The sequence below is a fragment of the Paroedura picta genome, chromosome 9 (genome assembly GCF_049243985.1).
Source record: "Paroedura picta isolate Pp20150507F chromosome 9, Ppicta_v3.0, whole genome shotgun sequence".
Taxonomy (NCBI): Eukaryota; Metazoa; Chordata; class Lepidosauria; order Squamata; family Gekkonidae; genus Paroedura; species Paroedura picta.
Window position 1 is genome coordinate 38,019,617 of NC_135377.1, and position 14,525 is coordinate 38,034,141.

The window sequence follows — 14,525 nt, forward strand, 5'->3', positions numbered from 1 at the left end:
GCATCCTATGTAGTGATCCATCATGGTATTGCGACCATCAGGAGTGTTCCATGTGGAGTTTCTTTTCTTGCAGTGTTGGCATGCGGTGGTCAGCATCCTGTTCATTGTTGGGTTGGGAAGATGGTAGCTGTTCACCATTAGATTCTGTGATGGCATGTTGTTGTAGATGCTATCTTGTTCTGTTCCTATTTAACTCTGTAATCTGTTAACCATTTTCATTATGCTGTATGTTAATTTTCTCTCACACTTTGCCTGTAAGTATGAACAGATAACTTCCATTTCATGACATTGTATCTGAGGAAGTGTGCATGCCAACAAAATCTCCTAACTTGAATAAAACTTAATTGGTCTTAAAGGTGCCAGTAGACTCTAACCTGGAACAAAAACCAAGTGTCTTCCTCCTTGCAATCAAATGAGAGAAGTGCAGTTTTTAAGCTACTGCAATTGTACTTTTTTGTTATCATTAAGACAACTAATCCAAATTGAAAAAATACAAGCAATAATCAGTGAAAACTGTTGACTCTTAACTATTCTGGTGTTTGCCAGTCTGGTGTAGAGTGGGGTACAGGGAGGGGTGGGGTTTAGAGATTCAAGAAACACGTAAATGATAGGGATATTTTCCAGACACCAGACATAATGACATCTTATCAGTAACACGACAGATGCTGCACAAAACTGGTTAAATTTACAAATGTAACCAATTTATTAAGCATATAAATACATTATTTTAACAGTAGCATAAAATTGCCTATTAACATGTGTTTTTACTTTTCCCACAAGTAATCAGTAGTGGCAGCTGAGAACTATAGGGTGGCCAGTCATTCACTTCATTTTCAAAGAATACATAGAAACAAACTTAGAGACAGTGCCCCCCCCCCCATCGGAGTGTTGTGGAGTTTCATTGACCAGATGGTCCAGATTGAAAAGGAAAATTTCCTACTTTATTCAGTGAGCTCAGTTCAGGTACTCTGCCTTTGTGAAACAGGATTTTTTAAATATGAACCAGCAACATTTGCTTCAGACAAGTAACCAAAAATAGTTAAAATAATAGAATTATAGAGTTGAAAGAGGTCATGCAGGCCTCCTTAGACAGTTGATTTCATTGCTGAACTGCCCCCTGCCCCCTCATCCAGATAATTGATAAAAACATTGAATAGTACTGGGCCTAGTTCCAAGCCCTGTGGCACCCCACTGCTCACCTCTCTCCAATCTGATTAAATACCATTGACAACCACTTTTGGGTGTTGTTTTCCAGTCTGCCATCCTCCGGTTTAACCATCAGAGCATCATGGGGAACCTTGTCAAAAACCTTACTGAAATTCAGGGAAACAAGATCAACCGAGTTTCCATTATCTAATAATCCCATCACTTGGTTAAAGACATCAACTGAGTTTCCATTATCTAATAAGCCTGTTTGTTGGCCAAAGGTAGGGCATAATTAGAGCCTCTTGTGGCGCAGAGTGGTAAGGCAGCCATCTGAAACCTTTGCCCATGAGGTTGGGAGTTCAATCCCAGCAGCCGGCTCAAGGTTGACTCAGCCTTCCATCCTTCCGAGGTCGGTAAAATGAGTACCCAGCTTGCTGCTGGGGAGTAAACGGTAATGACTGGGGAAGGCACTGGCAAACCACCCCGTATTGAGTCTGCCATGAAAACGCTAGAGGGCGTCACCTCAAGGGTCAGGCATGACTCGGTGCTTGCACAGGGGATACCTTTACCTTTATGGCATAATCAAGTTTTTCAATCTTAGGTCGCTCTGATGTGAGTTATTAGAACTTCCTGTTCCAGTCTTTTGTATAAATACATGAGGATCTCCTTGTGGAAGAACTCGCACATTGTAATATTTAAACACACCCACATCAACATTGTTGCAATGTTGCAATTGCAAACAAAGACATAAAAACAGCAAGGAGGGATCACTGAGGGAATGCCAAGCAAAACAAAGAAGTCTTTACCAACTGGCAGAAGATGGCAGCAGAAGTGGACAGACAAATCTCCTTGAGGCAGAGTTCCAGAGTTTCTGTGCCTAAGAAGGCCCTCCCTGGGTTGCCACCTGCCTAATTTCAGAAGGTGAGAGGACCTAAAAGAGCTTATGAAGATGACTATAGCGGTTAAGTGAGTTCATAAGGGAATAAGCAACCCTTCCAGTATAATAAGCAACCCTTCCAGTATTTTGGTCCTAAACCTTGAATTGTGCCTGGAAGCAAATTGAGAGCCAGTGTCAATGGGCCAGTACTTGAGTTATATGGTCCCTATGACCAACTCCAGTCAATATTCTGGCTGTAGCATTCTTAACAAATTGAAGTTTCAAAGCACTTTTCAAGGACAGGCCATATAGAGTGATCTAATCTAGATGTAATCAGAGTATGCACCACAGTGGCCAGATCTTTCATGTGCCTGAATGAACCATTGGATGGATTAAGCTGATATTTATTTTAGTAAGAACTATTCAGAACTAGCTTTGTATATGGCAGGGTAAATACACTACTTGTCAGCTCAGGTAGGCTTATTCAGGCATGCAGTAGATGTAGTAAAGCTATCTCATATTGGTAGTTCCATCTCAAAAAGGTACTATCAATGATATAATCAAGACAGAATTCTAGTGAGCTTTACAAAGTATAAAGTACATGTGTACTTGTTCCACTATTTTTTATGTTTGCCTCTATAGGGCGTTGGTGGGATTTGAAAAGATTTTGTACAATTTGTAGATTAATTAGATGCAGATAGTAATCCTTTCAATTGGCAGAAATACTTTGTGCAAAGTCCATTTCCTTGCCTTCTTGCAGCCCCAAATAACCCCTGAAATGCTGTTCCTGGGGAAGCACCAGAAGCAATATAAGAAAGGAGCCAGAGGTCTGCCACAGAAGGGTAGAACAGCAGCCTTCCCTTTTTGTTCCCAGAAATCATATGTGGATCCAATCTATTGCCTTTATATTCATAAAGTATTAAATGTAATGGTGATTGTATGTTTTCTGTATGATATGCAAATAAACACAAATTTGTTAATTTCTTTATCAAGATCATAACTTCAGATTGTGTTAGAGATCACAGCAACTAGGAATAGACCTTTAATTTAAGATCACTTCTTTCCTGGTTTTATCTGTCCATTGTGTCTTAATTAATTATTTGCCAAATATGTCCATGCTGAAATAAATCTTTGCTAAATATGTGTTCATGTCACCTACTGCCAGCAGCCTCTTTCCTACACAATTTTGTTGAAATCTCTATTAGCTATTCCCTAGATTATTTCACAGAAATACTAGATAAGCTGGATCTTTAAATCTCAGCATTGGATATTTTTTCCAAATCATGGATCCCCTTTGTCATAATATTTCACAGCATGAACTCAAGATAGATATTGGATATGTTGGAATTTTCACCTAAGAGATGCCTTTGGGTTTTTCTTCCCTAAGCATCTGTTGTGAATCCACATCCTTGTCACCTCATCAGGGGGGCTTTGACTACTTTTTTTACAGCTTCTTCTCAAGGAAACAACATATGGAGAGACTTAAGTCCAGGGGAAAACCTGTTTTTAAAAATATTTTGTTTTAGTATTTTTATTCATTATACAGTCTTGTAGAGTTTCATATTTTGCTTCCTATAAGAGTTTTTTTCTTGGACCACTAAAATAGGTAAACCAGCAAATTGTTTTGAGTTTTTCTGAGACCATATTTGTATTTACAGGGTTATGGGTATTTGTTATAAAGGATGGCTGTGCACTAGTTTGTAGTTCAGCATCCTAGATTGGTGCTGCAAGTATTAAAACTGGGTTTCTGGCTTGTTGCTTTAGGCCTGATTCACATGTTACAAAGCCTCCATGAAGGACAGATAGACTGTCAACCGATGAAGTCCAATTCTGAGAACAGTTCTTATTCACATTGGGAGTCTGGTTCATTTTGGATGATAGTGCACAGGAAAAGAGAAATTAAGCCTCCACTTACACTGCTGTGGTTGTTGTTTTGATCTTGAAATGGCTCTGGAAGCTGTGATTTGCTCTGCTGGGAAATCTTACATATAGCTTTCAATACATAACAGCTCCCCAGTGCGGAGAAAAAGGTATGAAGTGGGAGGTCTGAGTCCCCTCTCCGCACAAGCTGTGGTCCTGATCCAAGTTCATGCCTCGGACTGAGTTCTTAGCACAGAACTTCGTGCACATCTTATCCAAAGCTCCTGATGCAGCCACAGGGCTACCATGTGAACTTTGTAACAAGTGAATCAGCCCTTGGCAAAAATTGAAGCAATAGTCTAATGAATTGATTAAAGATAAGGTATGCAAGTGGAAATTTTTCCTAGCCATGGTGTAGAGCAGTGGTCCCCAACCTTTTTATCACCAGGGACTGGTCAACGCTTGACAGTTTTACTGAAGCCCGGGGAGGGAAGGTAGTCTTTTGCCGAGGGGTGTCGCTGCCGCTGCCTGAGCCCTTGCTCCGCTTGCTTTCCCGCCAGTGCTCCTGACTTCCCACCGCCCACTGGGGGGCGCTGCCAGCAGCAGCTGCGCAGTGCCACACCGAAGGGGAGCCCCAGCCTTGGCGGCCGCTGGAAAACACCAAAGGTGAGCCGGTGGCAGAGTGGCAGGGCAACCCCCGAGGCAGCAGCCAGGGAGGAGGACGAGGAGGATCCACGGTCCAGTACCGACTGATCCATGGACCGGTCCTGGTCCCCGGACCGGGGGTTGGGGACCTCTGGTGTAGAGGACTAATGCATAAAGGTTAGCCGGCATGTGTTGGGGTTCCACTCCTCCCCACTTCTTTAGGCAGTATCCTTTCCACTACTTATGAGAATGCTTGCTTTTGTATATTTAGAGACGAAATCTTGAAGAACAGCTACTGTTGGCATAGAGCACAATGTGTAATTTCTTGCACATGACCTTGTATGTTGGTAATCGATTATAAAGAACTGGTTTGCTAACCATGCATTTTTATATATGTTTTAGGCTTCCTACAGTCAAGCTTCCCCACAGACTGTTATTACCCCAAGGATGGAAAGTACAACAGGAACAATTGCTACCTCTCCTAGAACGCCTCCATCACTTAGCCTTCATGGTCCTCTTTGCCCTCCTGAGTGCCCCCCTGCTCCAATAGAAGAATTGTCTCCAGACAGTATTGATGCTCATACATTTGACTTTGAAACAATTGCTCATCCAAGTATAGAGCATGCTCTGAAACAAGGATCATTAGACTTGGACTCACTGGCAGAAAGTCCAGAATCTGATTTTATGTCAGCAGTTAATGAATTTATAATAGAAGAAAATCCAGCATCCCCAGGTGATCCACAAAGTCCAGAAATGATGGTGGAGTCTCTGTATTCCTCAGTTATCAATGCAATAGATAATAGGCGGATGCAAGACACAAATGTTTGTGCAAAACAAGCAGCCCTAGAAAATTCTGCTGTAAATGTTTACATGGAGAAATATAGAGTTGCTGCCCAGGAATCTCAGTTAAATTTAAGAAACTTCAAAGAAGACCTTTGTCACTTTAGAACATTTGTAGAAAAAGAACAGTGTGACTTTTCTAGTTCTTTAAAATGTACTTCAGTAGAAATACGAAACATTATAGAAAAAGTAAAACTGTCTCTTGAAAAGACACTAAAAGAAAAGCATCAAAAAGAACTGCAGTCTGTAAAAATGGAGTATGAAAGCAGAATGAATATCTTAGTTGAAGATGGTGAGGAGAACAAAAAAAAGATTACAAAATTAAAGCTAGACCTGAAGAGTCTTGAAGATACTTTGCATAATAAAGATGATGAATTTGCAATAGTAAAGAATGAAAAGGAAGCTGTTGTATGTTTACAGAATGAAAAAGATCAGAGGCTGCTTGAACTGGAATACCAAATGAAGAATCAATATTGTGAAATGAAAGAATTAAGGGAATCTCGTGAAGGTGTATTAGAAAGTTTGAAAAAACTTCATATAGAAACTGATGAAAAAATGCAGCTTTTGAGGGCGGAACTTCAGAGTTTGGAGCAAGAACATCTGAAGGAGCTAGAAGCCAATCTTCAGGTCAGACATACACAAGAATTTGAAGTGCTAATGGCTGAACACGGTGTTTGTTTAGAGAAGTTAAAAAAGGAAAATCAATGCCGACTTGAACAAATGCAGGAGTCCAATGCTGTAGATGTCCAAGAAAAAGAAAAACAGATTGAGGAACTTAAACATAAGGTTTCTGAACTGTCTGACTTGAGATGCAAATTGGAAGTTGAACTTGCTCTGAAAGAAGCAGAAACAGATGAAATGAAACTACTCTTAGAAGAAAGCAAAACTCAGCAGCAAGACAACTTAAAATCTGTTATTGACGAGGAAACTGGCATTTTAAGAAAAGAGATTGATAAATTGAACCATCTAATACAAATTAATGATGAGGGCTATCAGATAGGATTAGCAGAGCTAAGAACTTTAATGACTATTGAGAAAGATCAGTGCATTTCAGAATTAATTGGCAGGCATGAAGCAGAAACAAATTTGCTTAAAACAGAGTTGAACAAAGTAACTTCTTTGCATCAGAAAGCTTTTGAAGCTGAAAAAAGGTTGGAAGAACAAATAACAGAATTGCAGGGTAAGCTAGAATTGGCAGTGACTGCCCTGGAGAAGCAAAAAGAGGAGAATTTGGCCCTGTGTGAACAGCAAAAAAAATATGAAGCCACTATTAATAAGTATGAAGAAGAGAAACAGCTGCTAGTCACTAACCATGAGGAAGACAGGAAGCTGCTTGTTGAGAAGCTCAGTTGTGAAAAAGATGATGCAGTACGAATTGCCCTGAAAGAATTTGAGTTACATAGGGAAGCTGTTGAAAAAGAACTTTTGGAGAAAATTCAGAAACTTGAGATGCAGGTTAATCAGAGGTACTGTATGAATTAATTTATCTTCATATGATTGAAATAAAATAAATCAACAATGATGAATACATATGTTTCCAGTCAGTGGAGTGAGCATCATCTTAAACTATGGGTGAAGTTTCTCAATTGCCACAGTCCATAGTCATCACTTCAGCTAGCCACTATCTTTCTCTTCAGATATCTTTATCCTCTCTCAGTCTACAATTCCATCCCCACATAGTTTAGTTTGTGTGTATTCAGCATATTCATTCTTTGGTCCTTAACTTTGGTAGTCAGGCTGGCAAAGACATGTTGCGATTGCAAAAAGCATTTGACTCTTCTGTTTGCTTCTTGGGAGTTTGTTGCTCTTGAATTGATTAAACACAATTTTGAGGTTGGAGTATCCTTATTTTCTAATGGTTGTAATTTTTTGGCAAGTGTCTTCAGAAGAATAGTGTGCTAATATGAAACATGCCAAAAATCTGAAAGTCTTGTCATCCACTCCGCTACAGTCATAGCTGTCGGGGAATTTTGATACAAACCGTACCCTCCCTATATAACTTTCAATTTAATTCTATTTGTGTCAGTCATAAGGAAGTTAAAGAAGAATCCAGTGATAATACCAATTAAATAAATAGTTCACATCTTGATCTCTATAACTATATGCTTGTAAAATGAAGCTGATGGCTCCCAGCCATGTGGCGTGTTTTTTTTTGTGGGGGGAGGGGTTATTTTGTTTTGATTTTATCACTACATCACTACATTTAAAATAATTTGGATTTAAAATGATTTTGCTGCTTTGTTCTAATTTGTTCATTTTTTCTACTAAACAGATGTACACTGATAGGATTAGAATGCATTAGACTGTTTTTTTATATTTGGATTTATATAACTGCGCCTCCCAGGTACCGGCTTTGGGCTGTTTACAGCATAATAAATACATTAAAACATTAATCATAAAACAATAGCAGTTAAAATTATAAGATAGGTAGAATTCTGATTATCAGCACAGCCTGCTTGCAGAAGTTAAATCCTTCAGATCTTATTTGTTCCAGGGGGAAGCTCTTCCGGGAGGTGGCCAATAAGATATTATACCGTGGATCATTCATTTCCCCCAACCAAATGCCTGGCAGAAGGGCTTCATTTTGCAGGCTCTTAAGAACTGTAAAAACTCCTGAAGGGTCCACCAATCTTCCAGGAGCTCATTCCACCAGGCTGGAGTCAGGACCGAAAAGACCCTGGTTGAAGCCAAGCGTATGTCTCTGGTACCAAAGTCTACCAGCTGGTTGGAATTGGCGGGGTGCAATGCTCTACCGGGGCAGCATAGTCAGCTAGGCAGTCCTTCAGATATGTGGGCCCAAGTCACAAGTTGCCTTAAAAGGTAATACCAAAACCTTGAACCTGATACGGAATTCAGTCAGGAGCCATTGCAGCTGCCTGAGTACTGGCTGGATGTGAGCTCTCTATGGTGTTCTGGTGAGAACCTGTACTGCTGCGTTTGGGACCTGTTGCTGTCTCTGGTTCAGGGTCAAGGGTAGACACATGTACAGCCTACCCAAATCCGAAATCATTATAATGAAAATGAATCAGGATGATAACAATAATATGTGTTAATTAATACTTATTATTCTGGCACTGGGTTTGACTTAGAGACTGCGGCTGCGTGAAACTGTCATATTCCCAGTGAGAACAAAACAGTAAGGCTATTGATTCTGTATAGTTATCAACCTTCTTTGCCTGAACTAGTTGTGTTCTGTTTAAAACTGAAAACTTCCACATTCATTCTGGTGCTTTGCAAATTGGATAGCTGCTCGGTGAATGGTGTACATCTGAGTGAGAATGTGATATTTTTTTCCTAGTGTAGAAGAATGAGTTTCTGTGTACTTAGTACAAGGTTTACCCTATTCATTTTCCTTTTAATATTAGTTTTAGTCTTTTGGTTAATTCTGCATAAAGGCTGTTAAGTGTATTGATGTCAATGTCTTTAGTGATTATTTGCAATACATATACAGCTCATGCATGTTACTTGTGATATTCACATTATGAATCATTAGTCAATACCTGTGTGTATCATTCACCGCAGTACATGCACACAGTTTCCACCAAGCACTATTATTCAATGTTTGTTTTCTACTAAATGCTAGCATTCATGATGTTGGAGCCAATGCATTTTCCTTTGGTGAAGAAAGGAGGAGAGAAAGTCCCCCTTTAATCACCCAACAGACCATGCAGAAGGTCATGAGATCCTGCATGAACAAAAGGCATGCTTGACTGGGGCTATAATAAGGAAGCATGGTTCAGTGAAAAAGTGACTGGATCCGGTCCAGTATTGGAACAATATCGCTTTGCACCTACTCTACCATGCTATCTGCCTTTCTTAGGGCTCCCAGATCCTAGCTCCATCTGGTTCTCTGCTCTGCTTTTGCTCTTCTAAGGATACCATGCAGTGCTGCCCCCCATTCCCTACGTAAGTTGTCTCTCTGCCTTGAGTACTGCAAACCTGCACCAGCTGTGAAAATATTCCTGTCTTTCTTGAGGTGCCAAATAACTCCTTGTTCCTGCTTTTAACACTGCTGTCTTCTAAGAGTCAAATGTCTACCACTCACTGTTCCTGAAGATAAAAATGGCCTATAAAATCAGAACCACTTTTCCTGTATGCCTAGGATACAATCCCTGAAAATGTCATCCAGATTGGATGGAAAACAAATGTACTGCTCGTTAAAAGCAATGGGAAATGAAACAATACAACAGTGAACATATTTTAAAAGAATAAAAACAAAGAACATTGATATATCCTTATTTAACTTTGATATATAGAAGATTGCATCTGACAAAGTGGGCTGTAGCCCATGAGAGTTGTACTGCAATAAATCTTTTAGCCTTCAGAGTGTTGCAAGACTTCATCTGAGACACATATTTAGCTTTCCATAATTTAGCCTCCTGGAAACTTTTTAAATTATTTAATTAAAATCTTGGCTTGGATCTGAACAAGTGCAGATGGAGCAGTGTTCATGGAATGGATGTTATCTTATATTTTGCCCATTCCTGAATCTCACTTCCTAACAGCTGCTCCTAGGGTCACTCAAGAACTCTGTGTATGTTTGCATGCATACGTGTCTGTGTGTGTGCGTGGAGGGGCAATTTGTCTTATTTGCCCCTTGTTACTACATCCCCAGGTGCTATACTTGAGTATCATCAATCACTTAGTAGCAACCATGTGGAAGGTTCTGCAAAAAAAAAAAGAATCCTAGATATCTAAGCAACCACTTCTGAATCATAACAATTGTATGTATTCACATACGTAGGCTTAGAACAAAAGAGTAAAGAAATGGAATGCTAAATACACTATCCAGATACAGGAATAATACTTATTTAGTGAAGTTTGACAGGGCCACGTGCAATAGTAAGTTCCTTCATCTCAGTGCCATTGCAGATGTTCATCAGTATTAAACCTTAGACCATATAACGTAACAGTGAAATCCTATGCAGAGTTAACTCCATTGGAATATAAGTGGATTCAGACTGGAGTTACTCAGCATTCTCATACACACACACACACACACCACCTTCCCTCATGGCTCAGGGTGGTTTACATTTGAACTTTCATAGTACAGTACAACAATTTGTTTGAAATGTTATAACAATGTATTTATTACTTCCAACTCTAGTAAACTGCAGCTTGAATTATGTGGCAGTGAACTAGTGATCCCTAATTTCAGCTTTTGACCCTTAAAATTCCTCAGTGAGTAGCTGCTGTTGGAAACCTTCAAGATGATACTCTCATTAGGAAAATGACTGGCTGTCTTAAACAGCAGAAATTAGAACAAAAACTCCATTACCTGCAAAATGTTTTAAATGTTTAGCATGTAACCTGTGCAGTTTGGAGCAAGCAAGTACAGTTTGAAGCTGCCAAAAAATCCATAAATAGGTCTAACTTTTACCTGCTTCAAAGTTGGGAGGGAGTGAAATTGATCAGTGAAATGGCTTCCAGTCATTTAAACCTAATAATTTGACAGGTCCACCTGTATACTGTTAGGTTTAAATAGCTGGCAGCCATTTAAACAATGTTTTCTCCCACACACCCCATTTTGAAGTCAGGATAAATGAAACTTATCGGTGAAATGGCTGGCAACCATTTTTTGGCCTTTTGGGTCAGGGGTACCCCAAACTCTGAACTGAACCTAAATTTTCACGTTCATGCCCAGCCCTAAAGACGTTGCACTGAGCAAGAGACTTATGCCCACCTCTAGCATCACTTTTAGTCCATCTTCTGTGCATTGACCAGGTGTGTTAGAGATAACTGAGTATGGTAAGGGAAGACAGAGATAAAGATTGGGCATGTTGATCTCCCATTTCCTGTAATGGTGGTGTGATTTTTGCATCGGGAAGGGGGTAACAACCACTCTGTCTACCGGCACTGCAGCTGTGGTGCACTTGGACTGAACACGTGTACGGTAATAAGTGTTTAAACTTAAGGGATTTCCTTTATTGATAATTATTTAGTTCGCAATTGAGCCAAGACTTTAGCACAAATCCAGGATCTCTTCAGCTAGGAGGAGTTTAATAGAATCTGTTTAGAGAGCAGGGACACAAGATGACAACATTGTAGGTCCCGCTCTCCGGTTATATGACCAAGGCCTTGCTGTTAGACCAGAAGAAGCTGTTTGAAGCCTTCAGACATGTGTATGTGCATGTGCATGTGTATTAAGTGCTGTCAACTTGTTTCTGATTTACAGCCATCCTATAAATTAATAATCGTTGAAACTCCCTATTAACATGCTTGCTCAGGTCCCTTTCACGTTGGGTCTTCCTCTTTTCCTGCTGCTTTCAAGTTTGCATAACATTATTGCCTTTTTCAGTGACTCTTGTCTTCTCATAATGACAGCCTTAGTTTAGTCATTTTAGCTTCTAGGGAGAGTACAGGCTTGATTTGTAATAATAACAACTTTACATGCCACCCTTCCCGTTTGATCTAGAACCTACTTATTTGTCTTTATAATGATTCATTATATGTTGTCTGTAATACAGCCCTCGAAGACCACATTTCTAATGAAAATGTTCTTCCTGTCAGTTGTCTTCATTGTCTAACTTTCACAGCCTTATATAGCAACAAGAAATACTATGGTATGAGTTATCTTGGCTACCAATGATGCATCCTTACACGTAAGGTTCTTGTTAGCTCATTTCTGACTGCCCTTCCAAGTGTCAGTCTCCTAATTTCTTGATTGTGGTCTCCCATTTGGTTGGTGAAGGAGCCAAGCAATAAAAAAAATCTTTGACAGTTTGTTTCATCATCAACCTTTAAGATGTGGAATTCCACAGTAGTCATAACTTTTGTTCTTGTTCAGTTTATAATCCTGCTTTGACAAAATCCACTTTAACGTTCATCAGTAGTTATTTCAGATCTTCACTATTCTGTACCAGTGATGTGATGTGATCTGCATATTAAAATTCTACCAGTTTTCATTCTTGTTAAGATTTTGATTGACTTTATTTCTGGAGCTTGAAATAGCTCTGATATCCCATCTTCTCCTGGAGACTTGTTTCTCCCAATTGTTCTCATTAGAGCTGTCAGTTTACTTCCTAAAATTATACATTCTTTTTCCAGAGTTACTTCTTTGATGGAATCTGTCATTCTTTCATCTTTTCTGCATAGTTCTTCAGTGTATTATTCCTATCTTTTCTGTTTCTTTGCACTGTTCAGTTAATGTGTTTTCATGTTCTTCCTTTTTTGTTGATCTCTTCTATTTCTTTACACTGGTTATTTTGATAGTTCTTTGTCTACATGTTAGAATGGCTGGAACACTGCCTTTAGATTTCTGGTTTTACTACCTTTTACTTTTGTTTCTCATCAGTTTCATCAGTCATCAATCAAACCTCTTTATTTTGGTCTTTGTACATTCTTCCTTGATAATCTCCGGTTTCAACCTATTGTTCTTTTGGTTCACATTCACTTGAATTTAGTCTTTCAGATCTCTTCTTTATATGGTATTTAAACTGTTCAGGAATGATGTTTAAATTGTACTTTGGCACTAGGAATGTTTTGGTGTCTTTTTTCAGCTTTATTCTTATTTTCAGTATTAACAATTCGTAGTCTGCACCACAGTCAACTTATGGTCTTGCTTTAGCTGCAAGAACTTTCTTTGTTTGCAAGGTTAACTTGTACCTTGCAGCATTCTTTAGAGAAGATTATATATATATATATATATATATATATATATATATATATATATATATATATATATATATATATATATATATATATATATATATAAAGTCAGACTTCTGTTCTAGAGTTTTTCTGTCTGAAGTGTTAGATACATCAGTGATGAATGTTTCAGATCAGAATTTCAGAGAAACTTATGTGGGATTGCTCATTTGTCTGAGAGCGACCACAGGTCCCCCCTCAAACATCCCTTCCATGGCCTGAAGCAGTCTGACCTCTCTAGGGGGTTCAGCTACATTTCTGTTCTTGTTATGTTGTTATTGTTGGGTTCACTGAAGTTGTGGTTTAGAACCACTGTTGGATTGTTGTTGTTGTATATTGACTATGTTGTATGTTGACTCGTTCCATGTATCCCCCTATGATGTTGTATGTAAACCACCCTGAGCCATATGGAAGGGTGGTGTAGAAATCAACTAAATAAATAATGTCTCCTCTCAGGAAGTGACCACAGGCCTGGGAACTTTAACTCAGAAATGCCATTAAGGAAACTTGTAAAGCAGTACCCATTAATGGGCAAATGTCTTTCTTAATCAGCTCTGGATTAGGTACAAGCAGTATACATGATGAAGGAAGCTCCAGAAACAGTATGCTAGAAGTTAAGAACATTATTTTTATGTAACTATGAATGGATCTAAGTAATCTATTGAAGGTGGTGAAAAATGACAAGGAAAAGACAGATAAGTCAGAATCTTAAGGGCAAATGCAGCAATAGAAGAAGAAATCAATCAGGCAATTCTTCCTGTTCTCAGGTGTGTTTGTAGTACCGTGAGGGACCACTGTAGAGACATATATCACTGCGACATTAATTATCATCATGTATTAATATAATTAAATTTACAGGCATTGTAGTTGAACAGAGTTTTTTGTTAATGTTATTGAAAGAAGCTAATGTGCAACAGCCTTTAGTGTACAGATGAACATTTAATTAGTTTTTTCTTGTACTGACGGAGTATTTTCTCTCAAGTGGTTGCATAAGATAGCATTCATTTGCTTAAAATACTTGGTTTTAAAACAAAATAGTACATTTTCACCTGATAGGATCAAGGCAGTTTATAAGTCATGGACACGTCAACATGTGATAAGTGTGGTCATGCCAAGTTCTCTTCCCTTTGAATGCCATGATATTGTTTGAACATAATATCTAATGTGCAGGATTAAATTGTTCCTGAACACCAAATTTTGCAATAAGATTCCTGAAGGAAATGTGTTGAATTATAACAGAAGATACAGTCAATGAGCTGCCTTTTGATACTGCCTTTTGAGAGGATAATTTTACTGAGGAGGAACAAGCTGAAATTATTTGATTGATTTCACTTTAATCACACATGAAATTCAGTAGTGAACAGTCTATGGGTATACTCAAAAGTTGGTGGGGATTTTTTTGGATTTTAATGTATTGAACCCCCCCCCCAATTGTAATTCAGCCAGAAACTTGAATTCCACTACTAATATGGGATTCAAGTTTGGGTCCCCCCCCCCCGAAATCCCTATG

At 38.9% G+C, this 14,525-nt stretch overlaps 1 protein-coding gene across 4 annotated transcripts in view; it reads left to right on the forward strand.

The window, feature by feature from the left end:
• RB1CC1 (RB1 inducible coiled-coil 1) overlaps window positions 1-14,525 on the forward strand; it is a 79,517-nt gene that overhangs the window by 38,930 nt on the left and 26,062 nt on the right. For all 4 annotated transcript variants that reach the window (XM_077352421.1, XM_077352422.1, XM_077352423.1 and 1 more), the window contains one exon: window positions 4,931-6,834. In XM_077352421.1, coding sequence (XP_077208536.1) covers window positions 4,931-6,834 — 1,904 coding nt within the window. The remainder of the gene's footprint in view (window positions 1-4,930; window positions 6,835-14,525) is intronic.